This window comes from Eumetopias jubatus, unplaced genomic scaffold, assembly GCF_037043125.1.
Source record: "Eumetopias jubatus isolate StellerSeaLion01/CBP00866 unplaced genomic scaffold, mEumJub1_p1.0 scaffold_15, whole genome shotgun sequence".
In the NCBI taxonomy this organism is placed as follows: Eukaryota; Metazoa; Chordata; class Mammalia; order Carnivora; family Otariidae; genus Eumetopias; species Eumetopias jubatus.
In genome coordinates, this window is record NW_028274821.1 from 26511250 (window position 1) to 26530066 (window position 18817).

The 18817-nt window shown below is 35.1% G+C and overlaps 1 protein-coding gene across 2 annotated transcripts in view; it reads right to left on the bottom strand.

Annotated features, from left to right (window-relative positions):
• Positions 1 to 18817, bottom strand: part of AGTPBP1 (ATP/GTP binding carboxypeptidase 1) — a 158104-nt gene that overhangs the window by 72616 nt on the left and 66671 nt on the right. For both annotated transcript variants that reach the window (XM_028122253.2, XM_028122254.2), the window contains exons 9-12: positions 17782 to 17819; positions 14481 to 14689; positions 12070 to 12247; positions 2850 to 2947 (exon numbers count right to left, since the gene is read on the bottom strand). In XM_028122253.2, the coding sequence (XP_027978054.1) occupies positions 2850 to 2947; positions 12070 to 12247; positions 14481 to 14689; positions 17782 to 17819 (523 nt within the window). The remainder of the gene's footprint in view (positions 1 to 2849; positions 2948 to 12069; positions 12248 to 14480; positions 14690 to 17781; positions 17820 to 18817) is intronic.

Sequence of the window (18817 nt, forward strand, 5' to 3'; positions counted from 1 at the left end):
CAAATATTAAGCCTGTATGTAGCAGGTTCACCTGACACAGGAAATAAATAACAAGATTTAGATAAAAAGGAAAAATTAAGTCCAAATGTAACTGCCAATGACAGTAAGGCAAACTATGGTCAAGAAGAAAAATAAGATAATACAGCTCAGCAGTCTCAAAAAGCCAACAGTTCTGTAGTCCTTAAAATAAATAAATAAATAAATAACATTTTGGCTGGGGCACCTGGGTGGCTCAGTTGGTTAAGCTTCTGCCTTCGGCTCAGGTCATAATCCTGGAATCCAGGATCAAGACCCACATCAGGCTCCCTGCTCAGCGGGAAGTCTGCTTCTCCCTCTCCCTCTGCTACTTTCTCCCTTTCCTTTCTTTCTCTGTCAAATAAATAAATAAAATCTTAAAAAAAAAATAACATTTTGGTATAGTATGGTGGTAGAGAGAGTGGACATTCACCTCAGACTGCTTTATTCTGAATCCTGGCCCCACATCTTATAAGGTACATTCTGTGCCTCCCTCTTCTAATTATTAGCCCTGTAAAGCAGAGGTAATAATATCATGTACCTTATAGGACTAAGATGAGGATTTAATAATTACTATAGGTAAAGAGCAGGAACTAGCATAGATGGTAAATGCAAAAGGTCTAACTAGACTTATCGTGGTGAACATTACATAATGTCAAATCACTGCTGTATACCTGAAACTAATAAAATATTGTGTGTCAACTGTATTTCAATTTAAAAAAAAAAAAAAAAGCATGGGCGCCTGGGTGGCTCAGTTGGTTAGGTGTCTGCCTTCGGCCCAGGTCATGATCTTGGGGTGCTGGGATCGAGCCCCGAGTTGGGCTTCCAGCTGAGCAAGGAGCCTGCTTCTCTCTCTCCCCCTGTTGTTCCCTCTGCTTGTGCTCTCTCTCTAATAAATTTAAAAAAATAAAAATTAATTAGTTAATTAAAAAAAAGACCATGGACTAGAATAGGATTAGATGTTGAATAAATTGAATCTATTATTTTTTTCTCATTATTATAACTGGTGTGTTAAGATAAAGCAGGAGAAAATGTAAGCAATCACAGCTACTCCAGTGAATAATACAGCCAACAACTGTATTTTTCAAAGATATAAATGTCACAAAAGACAAAAAAAATATGGAAATATTCTAAATTAAGGGAGACTTAAGGGACAAAATAATTAAACACAATATCTGATGCTAGTTCCTATTCTAGAGAGAAGGAAAAAAAAACCTCACAAAGGACATTTATTAGATCAACTGACAAAGTGGAATATGGATGGCAGATCAGATAAAAAATGTTATATCACTATAAATTTATCAAGTTGATAACTGCCTTGTGGTTATGTAAGAGAGTACCACTATTCTTAGGAAATAGTCACTGACATATTTAGGGGTAAAGGACCATGATACATAATATATGTAACTTACCCTCATATGATTTTTTAAAAAATTTTAAGTATGTATTCATGCATACACACTGACAATTTCCAAGCAGCAAAATCAGAATGATTGTTATAATTCCTATTAGTTCTATTTCCCCACCAATCTCTGTCTTTACATCTGTAGTGATCCCAACAACAGATATGTTTAATGAGGACCCTGAGCCATAAAGTAAATTATACTCAACAAACTATGCTTTTAACAACATGGAAACATACAGTACAAAAGAGAAAGGCTTCTATCAAAATATGTTAAAGTATAAATTTAACAGCAATCTGAAATTTTACTATCCCAAAACATTCAGTTCCCAAAGAATCCAAACAGGTGATGTTTAATATAGCTTCTATTATCTAAAGAACACTTTACACAACAGAATTTAAATTCTCATAACTTGGATCCCACAGTTCTTCCACTTATATCAAGTCCAGAACCACAATCACACAGTTAACCAGATATTTTGCCTTGAAAATCAGAGCCTGCACTGTTTCTCTTCTTTCTAGCTTCTTGAGGCAAGAATGCAAACCATTATTCTGCCCAGACTGGCTAACTTGACAATTCTGCCAAAGCTTGCCTTGGTGATTGCATTCGGTGATAATGAAACTGGAACTACATCTACTATTAAAATGGGTATCTCCTTCCAGTATCTTAGATTCTATCTCCAGAGAGGGTCAAATACTCAGTGTACCCAATTGTGATGTAGCATTTCAAGACGAAAAGGGCCAAGCAGGCAAGGGTCAAATGAATCCCTTCCCACCCGCCAAAAGAGACTAAGCTAAACAGCTAAAAACTGAAGGAGTTAAGCAGGCATTTTTTCACAGATACTAAAATGACCCCCTGACACTAAATAAAGCAAATACCATCTCTACACTTCCAGAAGTGCCATAAAAGTCTAAAAACTCCCCTGCCTCTTTACTTAACATCACACATAACAATTTTTTTTATCTTGTTTCAATTCAATAAACACTTTTGTCCATTTCCTCTCCAATGAACTGAAACCTAAGAATCATTATGTAAACACTAATTCTTACCAAAAATCCAGCAGTTACAGATTATTTTCCTACTATTTTTATATCCCCAAAAGACTGTTAAAAGAGGAACAGGTTGCCACTTAGAGTCTCAAACCACTTTCCTTCAAACTCAGACTTTGAAACCTAAGTCAGATCAGTTACCTGAGGTTATCCTGGTCAAAAAGAGTGAAAATAAGTTATTTTAAGGACCTTTTCAGACCAATGCATTCAAAGCAACATCATTTTTCATTTTCCCTTGCCTTAGTGTCCACAGTTATCACAATAAAAAGATGTGGACAAAACCAATTAATCTACCATTAAGCTACACCTATTTCCCCAATCTTTATTTTACAACTGCATATATAACTCATAAAGTTGACCAAAGATAGAGATTTATACTAACCTTAAAATTCTGATCTACGTCATCTTCATTTTCAGTTTCGTTTTCGGCTTCTAAGTCAATATCATCATTGTCATCACTTTCATCTACTACGTCATCCACTGTGACACAAAACATGCTATAAGTAGGTCAGAGGTAAGCATCCTACAACATGCACATATGAAGGAAGGATGCTATATACATACAACATTGGTATTTTAATCACCAAATGAAAAGTAAATGAAATTCCTTATTAAAAATGTCTCTAAGGCTGTCCTAGGTGTTGAAAACCTATGAGATACTAAAATTTGAAAAAGCACTGTAGAAATGTATGGGTGTTTTTACTGATGTTCTCGATTTTTAAAAACGAATGTCTTCCGTTGCAACAGCCTGAATGAAACAGCTTATTTCCTGTACATGATAAATTTCAAAAACTGATTTTATTCCTTTAACAACTGATTTCCCATTTATTTGTTTCAATGGCTACCATGTGCCATGTATGTAGTGTTGTGTGCTGGGAATTTTTAAAAATATGTGTAAATATAGTCCCTGTCCTCCAGGAGCACATAAGGTTAAAGAGCAGAAAAGACTAAACAGGTAACTACAATATAAAAGTAAACATTAATGAAGGCAACGTTTGTTTGGGAAAACAAAGGATGGAATAAGTAACTAACTTGAGGTCAAGGGGCTATGAATAATCACTCCACAGAACAGGTAGTAATTAAGCAGTATCCTGAAGAAAATACAGCAGCTTTCAAGGCCAACATAAGGGTGGGTGAGTGTGGCTTTTAAGAAGAAAAAAAGAGTTGAGATGATATCCCTGAAAAACGGCAAGTGTAACTAAACTTGTATACTTGGGAAAGTACTAAAAAAGGCAAATAAGAATGAGAAAATGAAGGGACCAAGTAGTTTAGATTTTTAACCTATGCAAGACAAGCACTGAGAATTTTCAAGAGAATGGCTTAATTTGACTTAACATTGCTCAAAAGATCACTCTGGCAGATGTGAGAGAGGGAGCACATATACAGAAGGGGGCCAATTAACAGGAGACAGTAACTGAACCAGTACAGCAGGAATGGGGATGAAGAATGAATATGCATTAGAGAAAAACTCAGGGAACAGAATGTAAAGGTACATGAGGACCATGGCCATGGGGGAGACAAGGCAAGAAGGGTGAAAGAGTACTCAGGGAAGTGCGCACTTTAAAACAAAGGAGAGAATATTTTAAAAGGACATTCTTCTAAACTATTTAACTCTATTGAAGAAGAAATAATAAATATTAATTGTAATATAAAGTGTACAAATGTGATGATCTGATACAAATATACATGGTAAAATGATTACCAAGATGAAGATAATTCACACATCCATCACCTCACATAATTAACAATGTTAACTGTGATGAATGTTTAAGAGCTCCTCTTGGAAATGTCCAAATATGCAATACCCTATTATTAACCATAGTCACCATACTGTACAATAGATCCTCAGAACTTAATTTTCTTAAACTGAAAATCTGTACCCTTTGATCCCAGCACCCCATTTACCACTCCCCTCACTCCTGGCATCCAACATTCTATTCTGTTTCTACAAAATCATTTTTTTTTGTTTGTTTGCTTTTAAAATTCTACATGTAAGTGATACCATACAGTATTTGCCTTTCTGTCTGGCATATTTCACTACCCTCCAGGTTCATCCATGTTGCTGCAAATGGCAGGATTTCCTTTCTTTACATTATCTTAATAATATTCATATATATCACTGTCCTTTATCCATTTATCCATCAAAGGACATTACAGTTATTTATAAATTTGACTACTGTACATAATGCTACAGGGAACATGGGTGTACAGATCTCTCTTTAAGATAATGATTTCAATTCCTTTGGATATATACTCAGAAGTAGGATTGCTAGATCATACGGTAGTTCTATTTTTAATTTTTTGAGGAACCTCCACACTGTTATCCAGATTAGCTATACCATTTTACATCCCCACCAACAGTGTTAAAGGGTTCCATTTTCTTCACAACCTTGCAAATAGTTCCTATGTCTTGTCTTTTTGATAACAGCCATTCTAACAGGTATGAGGTGATATCTTACTATGGTTTTGATTTCCATTTCCCTGATGATTACTGATGTTGAGCACTTTTTCATATACTATTGGCTATCTGTATGTTTTCTTTGGGAAAATATTTATTCAGGTTCTTTGCCCAATTTTTAACTGAATTACTTGCTTTTATATTCTTCAGCTGTGTGAGGTTTTTTATATATATTTTAGACAGTAGCCTATTCCCAGATACATTTTGGAAATACCTTCTCCCATCCTGTAGGGCAATAAATTGAAATTGCCGTTATAATTTATTGTTTCCTGGGCTGTGCAGAATCTCTTTAGTTTGTCATAATCCCATTTGTTTATTTCAGCTTCCACTGCTTGTGCTTTTGGTATCTTATCCAAGAAATCACTGCCAAGACCAATGTCAAAGATCATTTTCCCCAAGTTTTCTTCTAGGAGTTTTGCCATTTCAGGTCTTATAAGTTTTGATCCACTTCAAGATAATTTTTTGTTAGTGGTATAAGACAGGGATCCAATTTCATTCTTTTCTATGTGGATATCTAGCTTTCCCAATACAATTTATTGAAAACGTCCTTTCCCGCCTGTGTATTCTTAGTGCCTTTAATCAAAAATTAGCTGACCACATATGCATGGGTTTGTCTGGGCTATCTATTCCATCCCACTAGAGGTCTATGTGCCTGCTTTGAGTACCATACTGTTTTGATTACCATAGCTTTGTAATAGCTTGAAATCTAGAACTGTGATATCTAGCTTTGTTCTTCTTTCCCAGGATCACTCTGGCTACTGGGGGTCTTTTGTAGTTCCATAAAGTTTGAGGATAGTTTTTTCTATTTCTGTGAAAAAATGCTATTGCAATTTTCAAAGAGATTGCTTTAAATCTGCAGACCACTTTGGGTAATATGGGCATTTTCACAATATTAATTCTTCCAATCCAAGAACAGAGGATATCTTTCCATTTATTTGTGTCTTCTTCAATCTCTTTCATCAATGTCTTGTACAGGTCTTCCAGCTCCTTAGTAAATTTATTCCTATTTTGCTTTCAATGTACATAGGATTACTTTCAATGTTACTGTACATAGGATTACTATCTTAATTTCTCTTTCAGAGAGTTTACTATAATTGTATAGAAACACAATTGATTTTTATATATTTGATTTTATATCCTGCAACTTTACGGAACTTGTTTATTAGTTCCAAGAGTTTTTTGGTAGAGACTTTACAGTTTTGTATATATAAGACCATGCCATCTGCAAACAGATAATTTTACTTTTCCTATAGGATTTGGATGCCTTTTCTTTCTTTTTCTAGCCTAATTATTATTATAGCTAGGATATCCAGTACTGTGTTGAATAGAAATGGTGAGAGACAATATCTTTGGAAAAGTTTTTAACTTTTTATCACTGAGCACAATATTAGCTACGGGTTTATCATACACGGTCTTTATTATGATGAGGAACATTCCTTCTATACCCAGTTTGTTAAGAGTTTTTAATCATAAAAGGATTTTGAATTTTGTCAAATTTTTTTCCTGCATCTATCAAGATGATATGATCTTCATCCTTCATTGTTAATGTGCTTTATCACATTTTAAGTTGTGGATGGTGAAACGTCCTTGCATCCCAGAGATGAATTCCACTTGATCATGGTATATTATCCTTCTAATTTGTTGTTAAAAATCAGTTTGCTGTTACTTTGCTATGGATTTCTGCATCTATGTTCACCAGAGATACTGGTCTGTGTAGGAGTGCTAATAACACCAACTCCATCTTTGGCCCTCCATCTTGTTCATGTCCAAGCAATGATCTCTGTCAGGGCCCAGTAATGCCCTGATCATAAAGCAGGAAGGCTTGTTCTGATCTTCCCTAAAGTGGTGCATAGATGGCACCAGTTTGGATATCGAGTAGAGAGCTTCTGGTGCACATATGGCACCACTTTAGATAACTACCCTTTGACCACACCACAAATGCCCCCTGCTCTATAAAAGCTGTGGATTAAGGTCTGGCCTGGGCGAGAACAGCTGTGTAGCAGCACCTGGATTGCCTGACCTTGTCAGTAAGTTACCCTGAAAAAAACTCTATAAATGGTATGGAAGGGCTTGGCTTGCGTAGTTTTTTGGTCTCAAAGTGCCCTCTCAGTCTGGAGGATATTTACTATTCCATTTGAGGATGCAGTTGCTTCTTCCAGTCTTTTAGGACTGATTGGCTTGGGTGGGGAAAGACTTTCACCAGAAAACAGCTGTGAACGCACAGACTGGGGGAAGATGTAGTATCTTTGCTTCCTGGAAAGGCAGAGCAGCATAGTCTCCATACAGCTCTGTCAGCAGAGGTCAATGTTAACACTGACTGTGGGGGGTTCCTCTGTGGCCAATACTATGGAGGTCTTCAAGTAGCAGTGGTACCTATGGCTAGAGGGATCTTAAGAGGCAAAAGCTGCTAGGGTCTTCTTGCTCTCCTTGAGAGAGAGAACATATGAGTCCTAGGCAGGGACCCCTCTCAGACTGTAGCCTGTTTCTCCACTCCAATGATTGGGAACTCTGCCAGCTCAGGCACCCCCATTCTTTCTGTGACCCAATCCTGAGACCACACTGTCCCACCTAGGATTCTGCCCTGCTTTGCCACCTGAGCACCCATCAGGCAGGGATGTCTCTCACTGGAGCAGACTTCTAAAAATTTCCATTTTGCACTCTAGTGCCATATCACTTTCTCGTAGCCAGCTTTCAGAGGCTCCCCACCCCCCTGACATTTATCTTCCAATATATCCCCTCAGATTCACTTCTCTATACCTTCTACCTTGCAAAAAAGTGGTTGCTTTTCTATTTGTAGAATTCCAGCAATTCTCTTCTTACATCTCAGGTTGAATTCATAGGTGTTCAGAATGATTTAACAATTATCTAGCTAAATTCAAGAGACCAGATGAAACGAGGTCCCTTACTCTTCTGCCATCTTGCCTCCTAGTCAATTCTTCTCCTTTTAGTCAGAGTATTTTATCCATTTAGATATCTTATTACTAAAGCTGATTTGCTGGTCCTTGCTTTGTATTTAGCGCTCTCAGGATTTTTGTGCATCTCTGAAATTTCCTTGCTTTTCTGTAACAGTAATAAATGAGCCTCTTTAAGAATTTTTCCCAGGAAAAAAAATACATAATTTATATAGAATTTAAGAGTGTTCATAGTCTTTGAAGTCCATCCATGGATTCCTATGAGTCAATAGTTCCCAGGCTAAGGATCTCCGTTTCAGAAGTACTTTTACATTTTAAAATGCATATATGAACCACTATTCCTATGATTATTTTAGAAATGCAAGAATAGTGTAATATCCTAAGAATAGGAACTCTATCAAACATATATATAATATAAATAAAAATTTTAGTTTATTTGTGTAAAAAACCCAGTTTGTTATAACTGTGTATTATGTATCCTTGGCCAAGAGTTGGTTGATGTATTTCAAAAAATAGTGTTATAATTATTTAGTATTACATAATTAACAATTTGTACTGTTTAATACAATGATTCTGCTACCATGTTGTCTCTATTCTTGTCATCTTAATTCATCACTGGCCAGACTAGAGTAATATTTCGTGTAATTACTTCAGAAAGGGTACCTGGATAATCACTTCCAAACCCTTATATACCTAAGAATATGTCACCTTCACATATGGATGGCAACTAATAAGTGTTCAGAAATCTTGAATCAGGACTCTCCTTGAAACCTCTGTAAGATGCTGCTTCACTATCTTTTGGCATTTAATGTTCTAGAGACTAAGCCTTGAGGTCAGCTCAATTCCTTCATCAACAAATGTTAAGTGTACACTAACTGTGTCTAATAGATGCTGAGGATAAAATGAAGGAAAAAAACAACAGTTCTATCCTCGTGGAACTTACATTCTAACTGAGGAAGGTAAAAAATAATGAAAATTGTGATCAATGTAACGAAGTCTGATATATGAAAAATGGTGAACAGAAAAAGGGTATTTGCCTTGTGTCTGCACAGATGCTGTCAAAACTCTCCTCTCACATCTTAATCATGAAGACTTGTCCGTCAGTGTAAATCTCCCTTTATAATTTAGTGATCCATTAGTCTGAGATGAGACAGGAAAGGAGCCCTCAAAAAATATCATCTCTGTCATTTTTTCCCCATGTTTGGTGAATTCACTGCACTAGAAGTGCTAACTAGAAGTTACTTTCTTACCTCATATGTGATTATTCTGTACACTGAATAAAGAACACTATGGGGTAAATCCTATATCCTATCTCCTCCCAGTATTACCACCTGCTATATCATACAGAAGTCTCCCCAGCTTTCTAGCAGTTACAACCACCACTTAAACCCCCATAATCCTACACTGAGATACAGGAGAGAAAAGGACTCCAACTGCTCCTTGATTGTCTGTCCAACTTAGGTGCTACTGGTACCTCAACTTGGAGACAGACGTACTGCATTCACAGAAGGGTGAGTAGAGAATTGATGCTCTTCTTTAATATAGTCATACCTCCACGATGTTTGGTGCACGTTCTATGTTTATTTCATGAGAATGTTTCTTTTACCTTGTTTTCACTTTTGGTACAGATTTTCCCCTATTTTTAAAGTCTCTTGGTAATTTTAAATGCAATGGGAAAGAGAAATTAGATCACTATTTTCACTTCACTATCTTACTCAAGTCCCATACTGAGTTGTAGACTTTTTAAACCCTTTAAAGGAAGTTTCTGAATAATCCATCTTGGTATTTTGCATAGACTAAAGGTGCACTTTAATAATAAAATACTTTTAAAAAAATCATACAGTGCACTCTGCATTATATACCACTAATAAATCTGCATCAAAGATAATAAAACTATAATTACCTGAAAATTCTCTTACATCATAAAAAAATTTATCAACTGATGAGAAAATACTTTAGAAATTCTAATAGTCCAGACTACATTCCCTTTTCCATTTTACTAGATCTTACCCAAAAGAATTCTACTTTTTCCCCACATTAAGATTTCAACTCTTACTTCTTTTACTATGTTCCCAGTATTGTATTGAAATGGCAAACAGCCAACTTCTAATAATTTCATTATTTTCATTTAGGTAAGTCACATGCAAGTTTTCTTAAGCATAAACCGTAACATTTTTGTTTCCTGTATTGTTAATTTTTGCTACTCTAACTGGTGTAAGGTGGTATCTCATGTGGTTTTGATTTGTATTTCTCTGATGGCTAGTGATGTCAAACATTTTTTTCATGTGTCTGTTAGCCATTTGTATATCTTTGGAGAAGTGTCTGAACCCTCTTACACTGTTGGTGGGAATGCAAGCTGGTACTGCCACTCTGGAAAACAGTATGGAGGTTCCTCAAGACATTAAAAATAGAGCTAGCCTACAACCCAGCAATTACACTACTGTGTATTTACCCCAAAGATATAGATGTAGTGAAAAGAAGGGGCACCTGCACCCCAATGTTCATAGCAGCAATGTCCACAATAGCCAAACTACCGTGGACTCTGGAAGGAGCCAAGATGCCCTTCAACAGATGAATGGATAAAGAAGATGTGATTCATGGGCGCCTGGGTGGCTCAGTTGGTTAAGCGACTGCCTTCAGCTCAGGTCATGATCCTGGAGTCCCTGGATTGAGTCCCACATCAGGCTCCCTGCTCAGTGGGGAGTCTGCTTCTCCCTCTGACCCTCCCCCCTCTCATGTGGCCTCTCTCTCTCTCTCTCATTCTCTCTCTTTCAAATGAATAAATAAATAAATCTTTAAAAAAAAAAAGATGTGGTTCATATATACAATGGAATATTACTCAGCCATCAGAAAGGATGAATACCCACCATTTGCATTGACATGGATAGAACTGGAGGGGATTATGCTAAGTGAAATAAGTCAAGCAGAGAAAGTCAATTGTCATATGGTTTCACTCACGTGTGGAACATAAAGAATAGCATGGAGGACCACAGGGGAAGGGAGGGAAACTGAATGGGAAGAAATCAGAGCAGGAGACAAACCATGAGCAACTCTGGACTCTGGGAACCAAACTGAGGGTTACAGAGGGAGGGGGGTGAGGGGATGGGTTAGCCCGGTGATGGGTATTAAGGAGGGCACATGTGGTGATGAGCACTGGGTGTTATATGCAACTGATGAATCGCTGAACACTACATCAAAAACTAATGATGTACTATATGCTATATTGAACATAATAATAAAAAATTAAAGAAAAAGAAGAATATTGGTAGGCGTTTTTCTATTTTCACCTTCCCTTTTCCAAAGCATTATAATACTACGCATATTTATATGCAAATTCCGAATCACTAGAAAACACTTCTGTGAACCATATACACTAACACTGAACCTTTTTCTTAGGAGAACTATGAATTTACATAAGGAAACTAACCCTGATAATAGAAATTGTAAAATTTTTAAGTATTATTTAAATAGTTGAACCTGATTGCAGTAGAAAGAAATTACTCTGTTAATTTGGACCAGTATTTTTTTATGCTTCTTAAAGTACATTTTACCTTCTCTTTTCAATTTTTTATCAGTGAGTCATCTGTTAAATTCTTGAATTCTTGCCATAGAAATTTCATGGGAATATGTAGAAACTCTATGAAGAGAGATGAATTATTTTATAATAAAAAATGCAGAGGCACCTGGGTGGCACAGTTAAGCCACTGACTCCTGGTTTTGGCTTAAGTCATGATCTCAAGGTCCTAAGATTGAGCCCTGTGTCAATCTCTAGGCTCTGCACCTCCCTTCTCCAATAAATAAATAAATCTTAAAAAAAATAAAAATTAAAAAAAATAACATTTTTGGTGATTAGGTATTCTTAACTTAAACAAAAATGAAGCTCACCAAAAAGTTATAAATGTAAGCCCAAATATAACTACCTAAACATTTAATGTTTACACTCTTATCCTTTGAAAATTTATGTAAACTACGAAATAATGTTCCTATGTAATGCTTAAAGTTTTTCAAATTCAAATTTACATATATATAACACATTCCATACTACTGCCTTTAATTATCAGAACTCAATTTCTTATATTTAAAGAAATATTTAACTTAAAATATAATGTGAAAGTTTATTGTGTTCATTAAGGTCTTCTTTTGCTGTGGAACTAGAAATGAGGGGAAAAAAAAGTCGACAGTCACACAATTCCAAGAATCACTGAAAGCCAGCAGTAAACATGCAGTTTTACCTTCAGGGGGTAAACTGTAGAGCTGGGCCACAGGCCCAGTCACAGGAATAACTGGCAACTGGAAATGGAAAGAACTTTTAATCGTTGGGAGTGGCAGGCGATTTTTAGGAAAACACTTCCTCATTATCAGACTGGAGGTGTTGACAAGAGGATCAAGGGTCCTGACTGCCAAACATTCCTGTTTTTTAAGAAAAAGAAAAAAAGAAAAGTAAGAAAAAAGATAATATGCCTTTGGTGAATAAGTAAATCAATTTTACATTACTTCATAAAGTAATATATTAATAATTTTCAAGAGACAAATACACAAAAACCAGTATTTAAATGTAATATGATCATAAAATAGCTTTGCCTATTCAGAAGTATCTCTTCATAGGTAAGAACTTCATGTGACAAATTTAGTAATACTTTTCGTAAAATATTTTAACTAAGCAGAAATCAGTACCATCTTTGGCACCAAAAGTCACCCAAGTATATTAGTCCCACTTCATCCCTGGTTTCAGTTACCCATGGTCAACTGTGGTCCAGCACAGATGATCTTCCTTCTGACCTAAGGTCAATACTAACCCTAATGCTATAACACAACATACTTACATCAGTCCCTTCATTTCATCTCATCACAGAGGCATTTTATCATCTCACATCATCATCATCATAAGGATGAGTACAGTACAATAAGATATTCTGAGAGAGAAGGACCACATTCACTTAACTTTTATTACAGTATATTGTTACAGTTTTTCTGTTTTATTATTAGTTGCTCATCTCTTACTGGGCCTAATAATTCAAACTTTATCACAGGTATGTATGTATAAGGAAACACACATTGTATATATAAGGTGAAGTACTATCCAAGGTTTCAGGCATCTAAGATCCAAGGGATCTTGGACCGTATCCCCCACAGATAAGGGGGGACTACTGTGCTACATAATATCTATGATTGACCTATAAGTCACTTAGCAAGCCTAGGGCATAAAATAAAAATTATTTTTAATTTAAGGGAAGAAAAAAACATTAAGTAAAAAAGATAGTAAGAAAGGAGTAAGAAATGGGCGCCTGGGTGGCTCAGTTGGTTAAGCGACTGCCTTCGGCTCAGGTCATGATCCTGGAGTCCCAGGATCAAGTCCTGCATTGGGCTCCCTGCTCAGCGGGGAGTCTGCTTCTCCCTCTGACCTTCCCCCCTCTCCTGCTCTCTCTCTCTCATTCTCTCTCTCAAATAAGTAAATAAAATCTTAAAAAAAAAAAAAGGAGTAAGAAATAAAAAGGAATGTGCACTGGCTGAGCCTTTCTCAGAACTGTTATCAGTTATCATACAATAGCACCTCTAATAAGTTGACTCTTCAACTTACAAAAAATAGTCTGAACACCATGATTTTAAGTTCTAAGAGTTTAATATGCTGTCGTGGTATCCAATCTTGACAAGGGCTAATGGACAGGGGATATGAACCTATAACATAAAACACTACTATTATTGTTATTATTATTGACAACTGGCATTTAGATAGCACTTTCATATCCCATAAAATTTTCAATACAAATTTTCACATCTGACCTGTCAGAACAGATGAGAAATTTAGGCTCAGAAATATTAAGTGGCATAAACAAGGTCACCCAACTCTTCCTGATACATCAATTATCCATCACTGTCTACATGAGGAATAGTAAAAACAAGTGCGTATGATTGATCTAGAAAAGAAAAAGCTTAGGGTAAACATAAATTGTGTGTTCAGGTTTCTTAACTACTGCCATGTAGAAAGAGACTGTTGTATGCAAGACCAGGAGGGCACAACCAAGATGACTGGCTGCAATTTTTAAAAGACAGATTTCTTTCCAATAATTATAACCTTCTAAAAACAAAATGGTTGCATTGTAACATCCCCACTGCCCAGAGCTGACAGTCTTCTTGCTAAAGATACTGTCAAGAAGGTTTACGGTTAAGATGGCTGGCAGAACTAGGATTCCTAACTCCAGGTTTCACTTTTGTACCTTCTGTGTGTAAAACTGCTCTATCTAGAAGGAAGACATTGACAATACTCACAAACACAGAACTGCCTCACCAGCTATAATGGATCCATAAATATCTCATGAGGGGAACATGCAAAACTGAGTACAGCCAACTGCACATCTTAGCAAACATGGCTCTACAGATTCCCTTCCTGCCCAGTGGATGGATTTATACATCCTCCTTTTACCTAAAATCTCATATTGCAGAGATATGCACTCAGCACTTTCTCCAACACAGTCTGAGGAGGTCACATGAGAAAGGTTTATCATGCCTTTTCATCTTCAGATTTTTTTCTTAAACATAATTATCATACTTTTTGAGTATTTATAAGAATACCAAATTTTCTTAAGAACCAAATAATATCATTAACACATAACCACAGTAATAGGAAGAAAATTTAAAAACTCACCTGTGAAGTGTTATACAGAATTTTCATCCCATTGGCGTCTATAAATGCTTTTCTTCCCAACTTGATGTTTGTAACACTTTTTAAACTCTGTAAAATTCCTTTCCGAATGAGCATGTTTCTATGCCGGTTATCATGGCGGTGCCAATCTACATAAATCGTTAAAAGGACTTGGACATATCCTCTGTCTACAGCTCTTCTGGCGTTTGTTTCTTTAACAAAAGAAAATTGAGAAAGAACATTTTTAAATGACAAGAGAAAATGGTAGAATAAATTGAATTAAAAATATCACAATATTGTAATGAGTTTTTTTTCAAAAAAATATACATAGCAGCCACATACTTAAATATTTTTTTCTCTAACAAAATAAATGAAAAGTCCCAGATGGCAAACTACATTGTTATTATTGTAACGTCTATTATAAACCCTATTTCCACTGAAATTAACTCTACTGGATTGTAGCTTCTATTACAAACTATGTGTTTCCACTGAAATCACCTGCTTTAATTACCCCCACAATTATATAAATATCCATGCCATAACAACACTAAGTTAAGAATACTTATAAAACTTTTAGTAAATGAAATGTGAAGAGCACTTTACTGCTTTCTGGTCATTAATTATCTAATATAATAAAAACTACATTAAAGAGGGTTTTTTTGTAAATGGTTGATTTTACTAGGGTAGAATTAACAGAAATCCACAAATTTGATCTATTTTATTAAAGTGTTAATATTTTAGATTATTAACCGAAAGGGTACATTTCACTAAAATGGCACTAGGGGAACCCTATCATAGCAACATCTGGAGCCACTCAGTACCACATAGGGGAGTCAATGATAGGAACACAAACTAATGTCGAATACCAACCCATCCAAGCTTGTTTAGTTACAAAGAAATTCCAATCTCTCCCTAATATAAGTTTACCCTGGCTCACGGCATAGGCACTAAGATAATGTAACAGTAAGGTAAGGCTCTGCTGCTTTTAGTTACCTGAAAGGATTACTACAGCTTCCATATTGCTAATATGTACCTAAAACATAAAGATGTTGAGGTCAACAAACTAATAATGCTCTCTCAGAAACCCTGTTCTGACTTTAGGGAGCTGGAAGAAATTCACCTGGTGGGGAGAGGGGCTTTCTTACATAAACGCTTTAAAATCTCTTCTGTGTCTTCAAGAGCTAGTTGGCCAAGGTTGTGGCTATTTACACAATCAGGTCAACAGTTTTGACTAGAGTAGTTTCATGTATTTTAAAGGAATATACACTTTGTTTACACCACCTGGAGTATATAAGCCTTTAGTTTACTAGCTGTGAATATGATTTTCTTAAAAGACATTATGAGCCTAAATGGTATTTATGTGAAATATTTAAATTCTTATTAAAAATCAAATAAGAAACTTGCCCGTAACTCAAACACAGGTGCTGAATGAAGAGAAGTAAACAGAGCTATGTGCAATCTGCAACTGAGCACAACTAAAAAGTTTAGTAAAGGGGTTTTATTCATGTGTTCAGGACACCTAACCCACTATCAACCTATGTCTCTTCTTCCCTCTCCAGTTAAAAGATAACTCAGGTTCCCCTTTAGACTGCAGCATCTCATCCATACTCTAGCGATGGCACCTAGGCTGCCTGTCCTTCTGCACTGTATGTATACATGTTCTTTGCTTTATACTAGCTCAGGGTTATTATAGTAGCCTCATTTACCCTTTTATTTTTTTTCTCTCATTTACCCTTTCAAAGTAAATAACTGCCCCCTCCCAGAAAGCAGTTAAAAAAAAAAAAAATCAATGAATGAGAATGTTCCAAAATGCCACAGTGCATTTAAAAATATGCAAGTGCTACTAAACATTATCTTGCATTATTAAATTTTTTTTCTATTTAGTGCCATGTGCCCTATGAAAACATACCAAATATAAACTAGACTCATCCTACTGGTCAGTTACTTTTTTTACCTGATGCAGTAAAACAGGTATGTTTGTCCACCACCCTCCTTTGAAGGAGGGAGTAAAAGGAAGATTACTATTTAAAACGCAAGATACCAGATTTCAGTCCTCTTAGATTAACCAATTTCTATAAATAGTTGAAACTAAGGAGGGTTTTAGTTTCTACTGACTTAGAATCAGTGATTTTGTCATCAGTGATTCTGAAAATAAATAAGCTTCAGTCTTAATAGCTATTTTAATCTACTCTAATTCAAAAATATATGCCTATATGAATTTAAAAATTAATCTTTAAATAACAATTTGAACCACAAAGGGCACAAGGCCAGGCCACAAACATCTTTTAAAATTAATCCAAGTATTCTGATCTTGGTCTAAAGTTTATCACATCATATATGAAAATAAAGCTACATGGTTCATCTAATTGAGTTCCACACACTTCATTTCAAAGATAAAACTGTTAACTGAGTTTTATATACTCTGGTATATAATACTAATACCTAAGATGACTTTTTAAATTTAATAAATGTAACAAATCATTACCAAATACCAGATTTTCAATCAATTAATCATTTGCTACTGTTCAAATTAACAATTCTGGTCATTCAAATTTAAGGGCAAGTTGGTCTCACCCTTGATAGGCAGTTTTGGGGAAAAATAACATTGAAAGCCATCATAACCTTAGAACTAAATGTTACTGTGGTTAAGACGTTAATTTAATCAACCAATGAGAATGGAAGTGCTAACAAAGGTTATATTTAAACCACAGATACTGAGTACCTTGGAGAGAGAGAACATATAATGTAGATAAATTTCTCTCCAAAGGAATCATAAGACACATTTACTCCAATGCTTCAATTTTGAAGATAAAGAAAACAGTTGCTTTAGTTTGTAAATTTACATTGTCATTTTTAATGATTTAAACTTGAATTTGATAGAAATAAAATTTTTAATAAGAGGTTTCTAAATGAAAATCATTTGTGTTCAATATACAGTAGTTGTTCACAATATTCTTCACAGTAAATATCCTCAATATCTTGTTCGCTTCACTTTTAAAAAGATGATACTTATATAACACTTACATGTTACTTGCCTCTATTAACAGGACTTTATATTTATATAATGAACTTATAAAAAGAGAGTCAATGTACTGGAATGAATTACACAGATGTACTTACATTATAGCTCAATAAACGACATTAGCTATGATCAACCATATGAAAAGACAATCAACTTTGACATTAAATTATAACAAACTAGCTTTATAACTACAGACTAAATCTACATTTCCAGTTTCTTTAACATAGTAGATAGAATACTTGGAAAAATAGTATCTAGTATTTCTAGTATTTAAAAACTTACTTGATTTTAGCAATGCAGCAAGAGTGTCTAAAGCAACCCTGTCAACATGAGAAAACACAAACAACAACAAAACTAGTAAAATTAATCTACAATAGTAAATTCATACAATCTTTTCAGATAAGTAATTATTATCTATTCCAAAAGTCATTCCTGTTATAGTCAATTACATATGGTGTTTCTCTGTATGCATCTCTCCCTTCAGGTTAAAATCAGGTATGAGGAAGATTGAAATATTAACAGGCCAAGCACCAAAAAAAATTTTTTAAGGAAGAAAAAGAAGACACTGTTGAAGTCTTTATATAGGAGATTAGATATATAGAATCGATTATTGTAGTTGTATCTGACCCTGACAGAGTTCACAAAATAACAGTATTAAGAATCAGAGGCCCTGATTCATAAAAAATTAAAACAAAAACAAGTTTTAAGACAAAACTTGTAACTACAAAATTCTATAGATACTCATAGCTATCTGACTTTAAAGTATTTTAGCTCTTTCAAGCAATAATCCTACTATTTAAGGTGATAACAAATGTAAAATATTTTGGAACTAGGAGGTTTGGGGAGAAGTAGAAGCCCTTAACATTTTTCAACCATAAGGCACCAAAGAGAATAATGAACCTAATTAATATCTCAAAAATTCTTATTGCCCATTAAAGGACAAAGGAATTGCCCCAAAATTTAAAAGTACTTATATTTTCTTTGAACATAAATACACAAATATGCACAGTGAAATTAACTGCTATTAATTAGCTTTAAAAATGCACAAAACATCACTGTGGAAAACCCATAATTGAAATATTTTTTAAAGAAATAAGTTACTGAAGAAATGGCACCTAATTTCAGTAACTTTAAAAACATAAGGCTACATACTACAGTACCTCTTAGCAAGATTTCAACAACTATAATTAATTTGCATAAAAATATGCACTATGACTTAAGCATGTCACTCATCATTAAGCATTTGTTGAATGCCTACTAGACACCCACAGGGGCAGGTTCTTCATTGGTATAAAATTAGCACACTTATCTCTTCCAC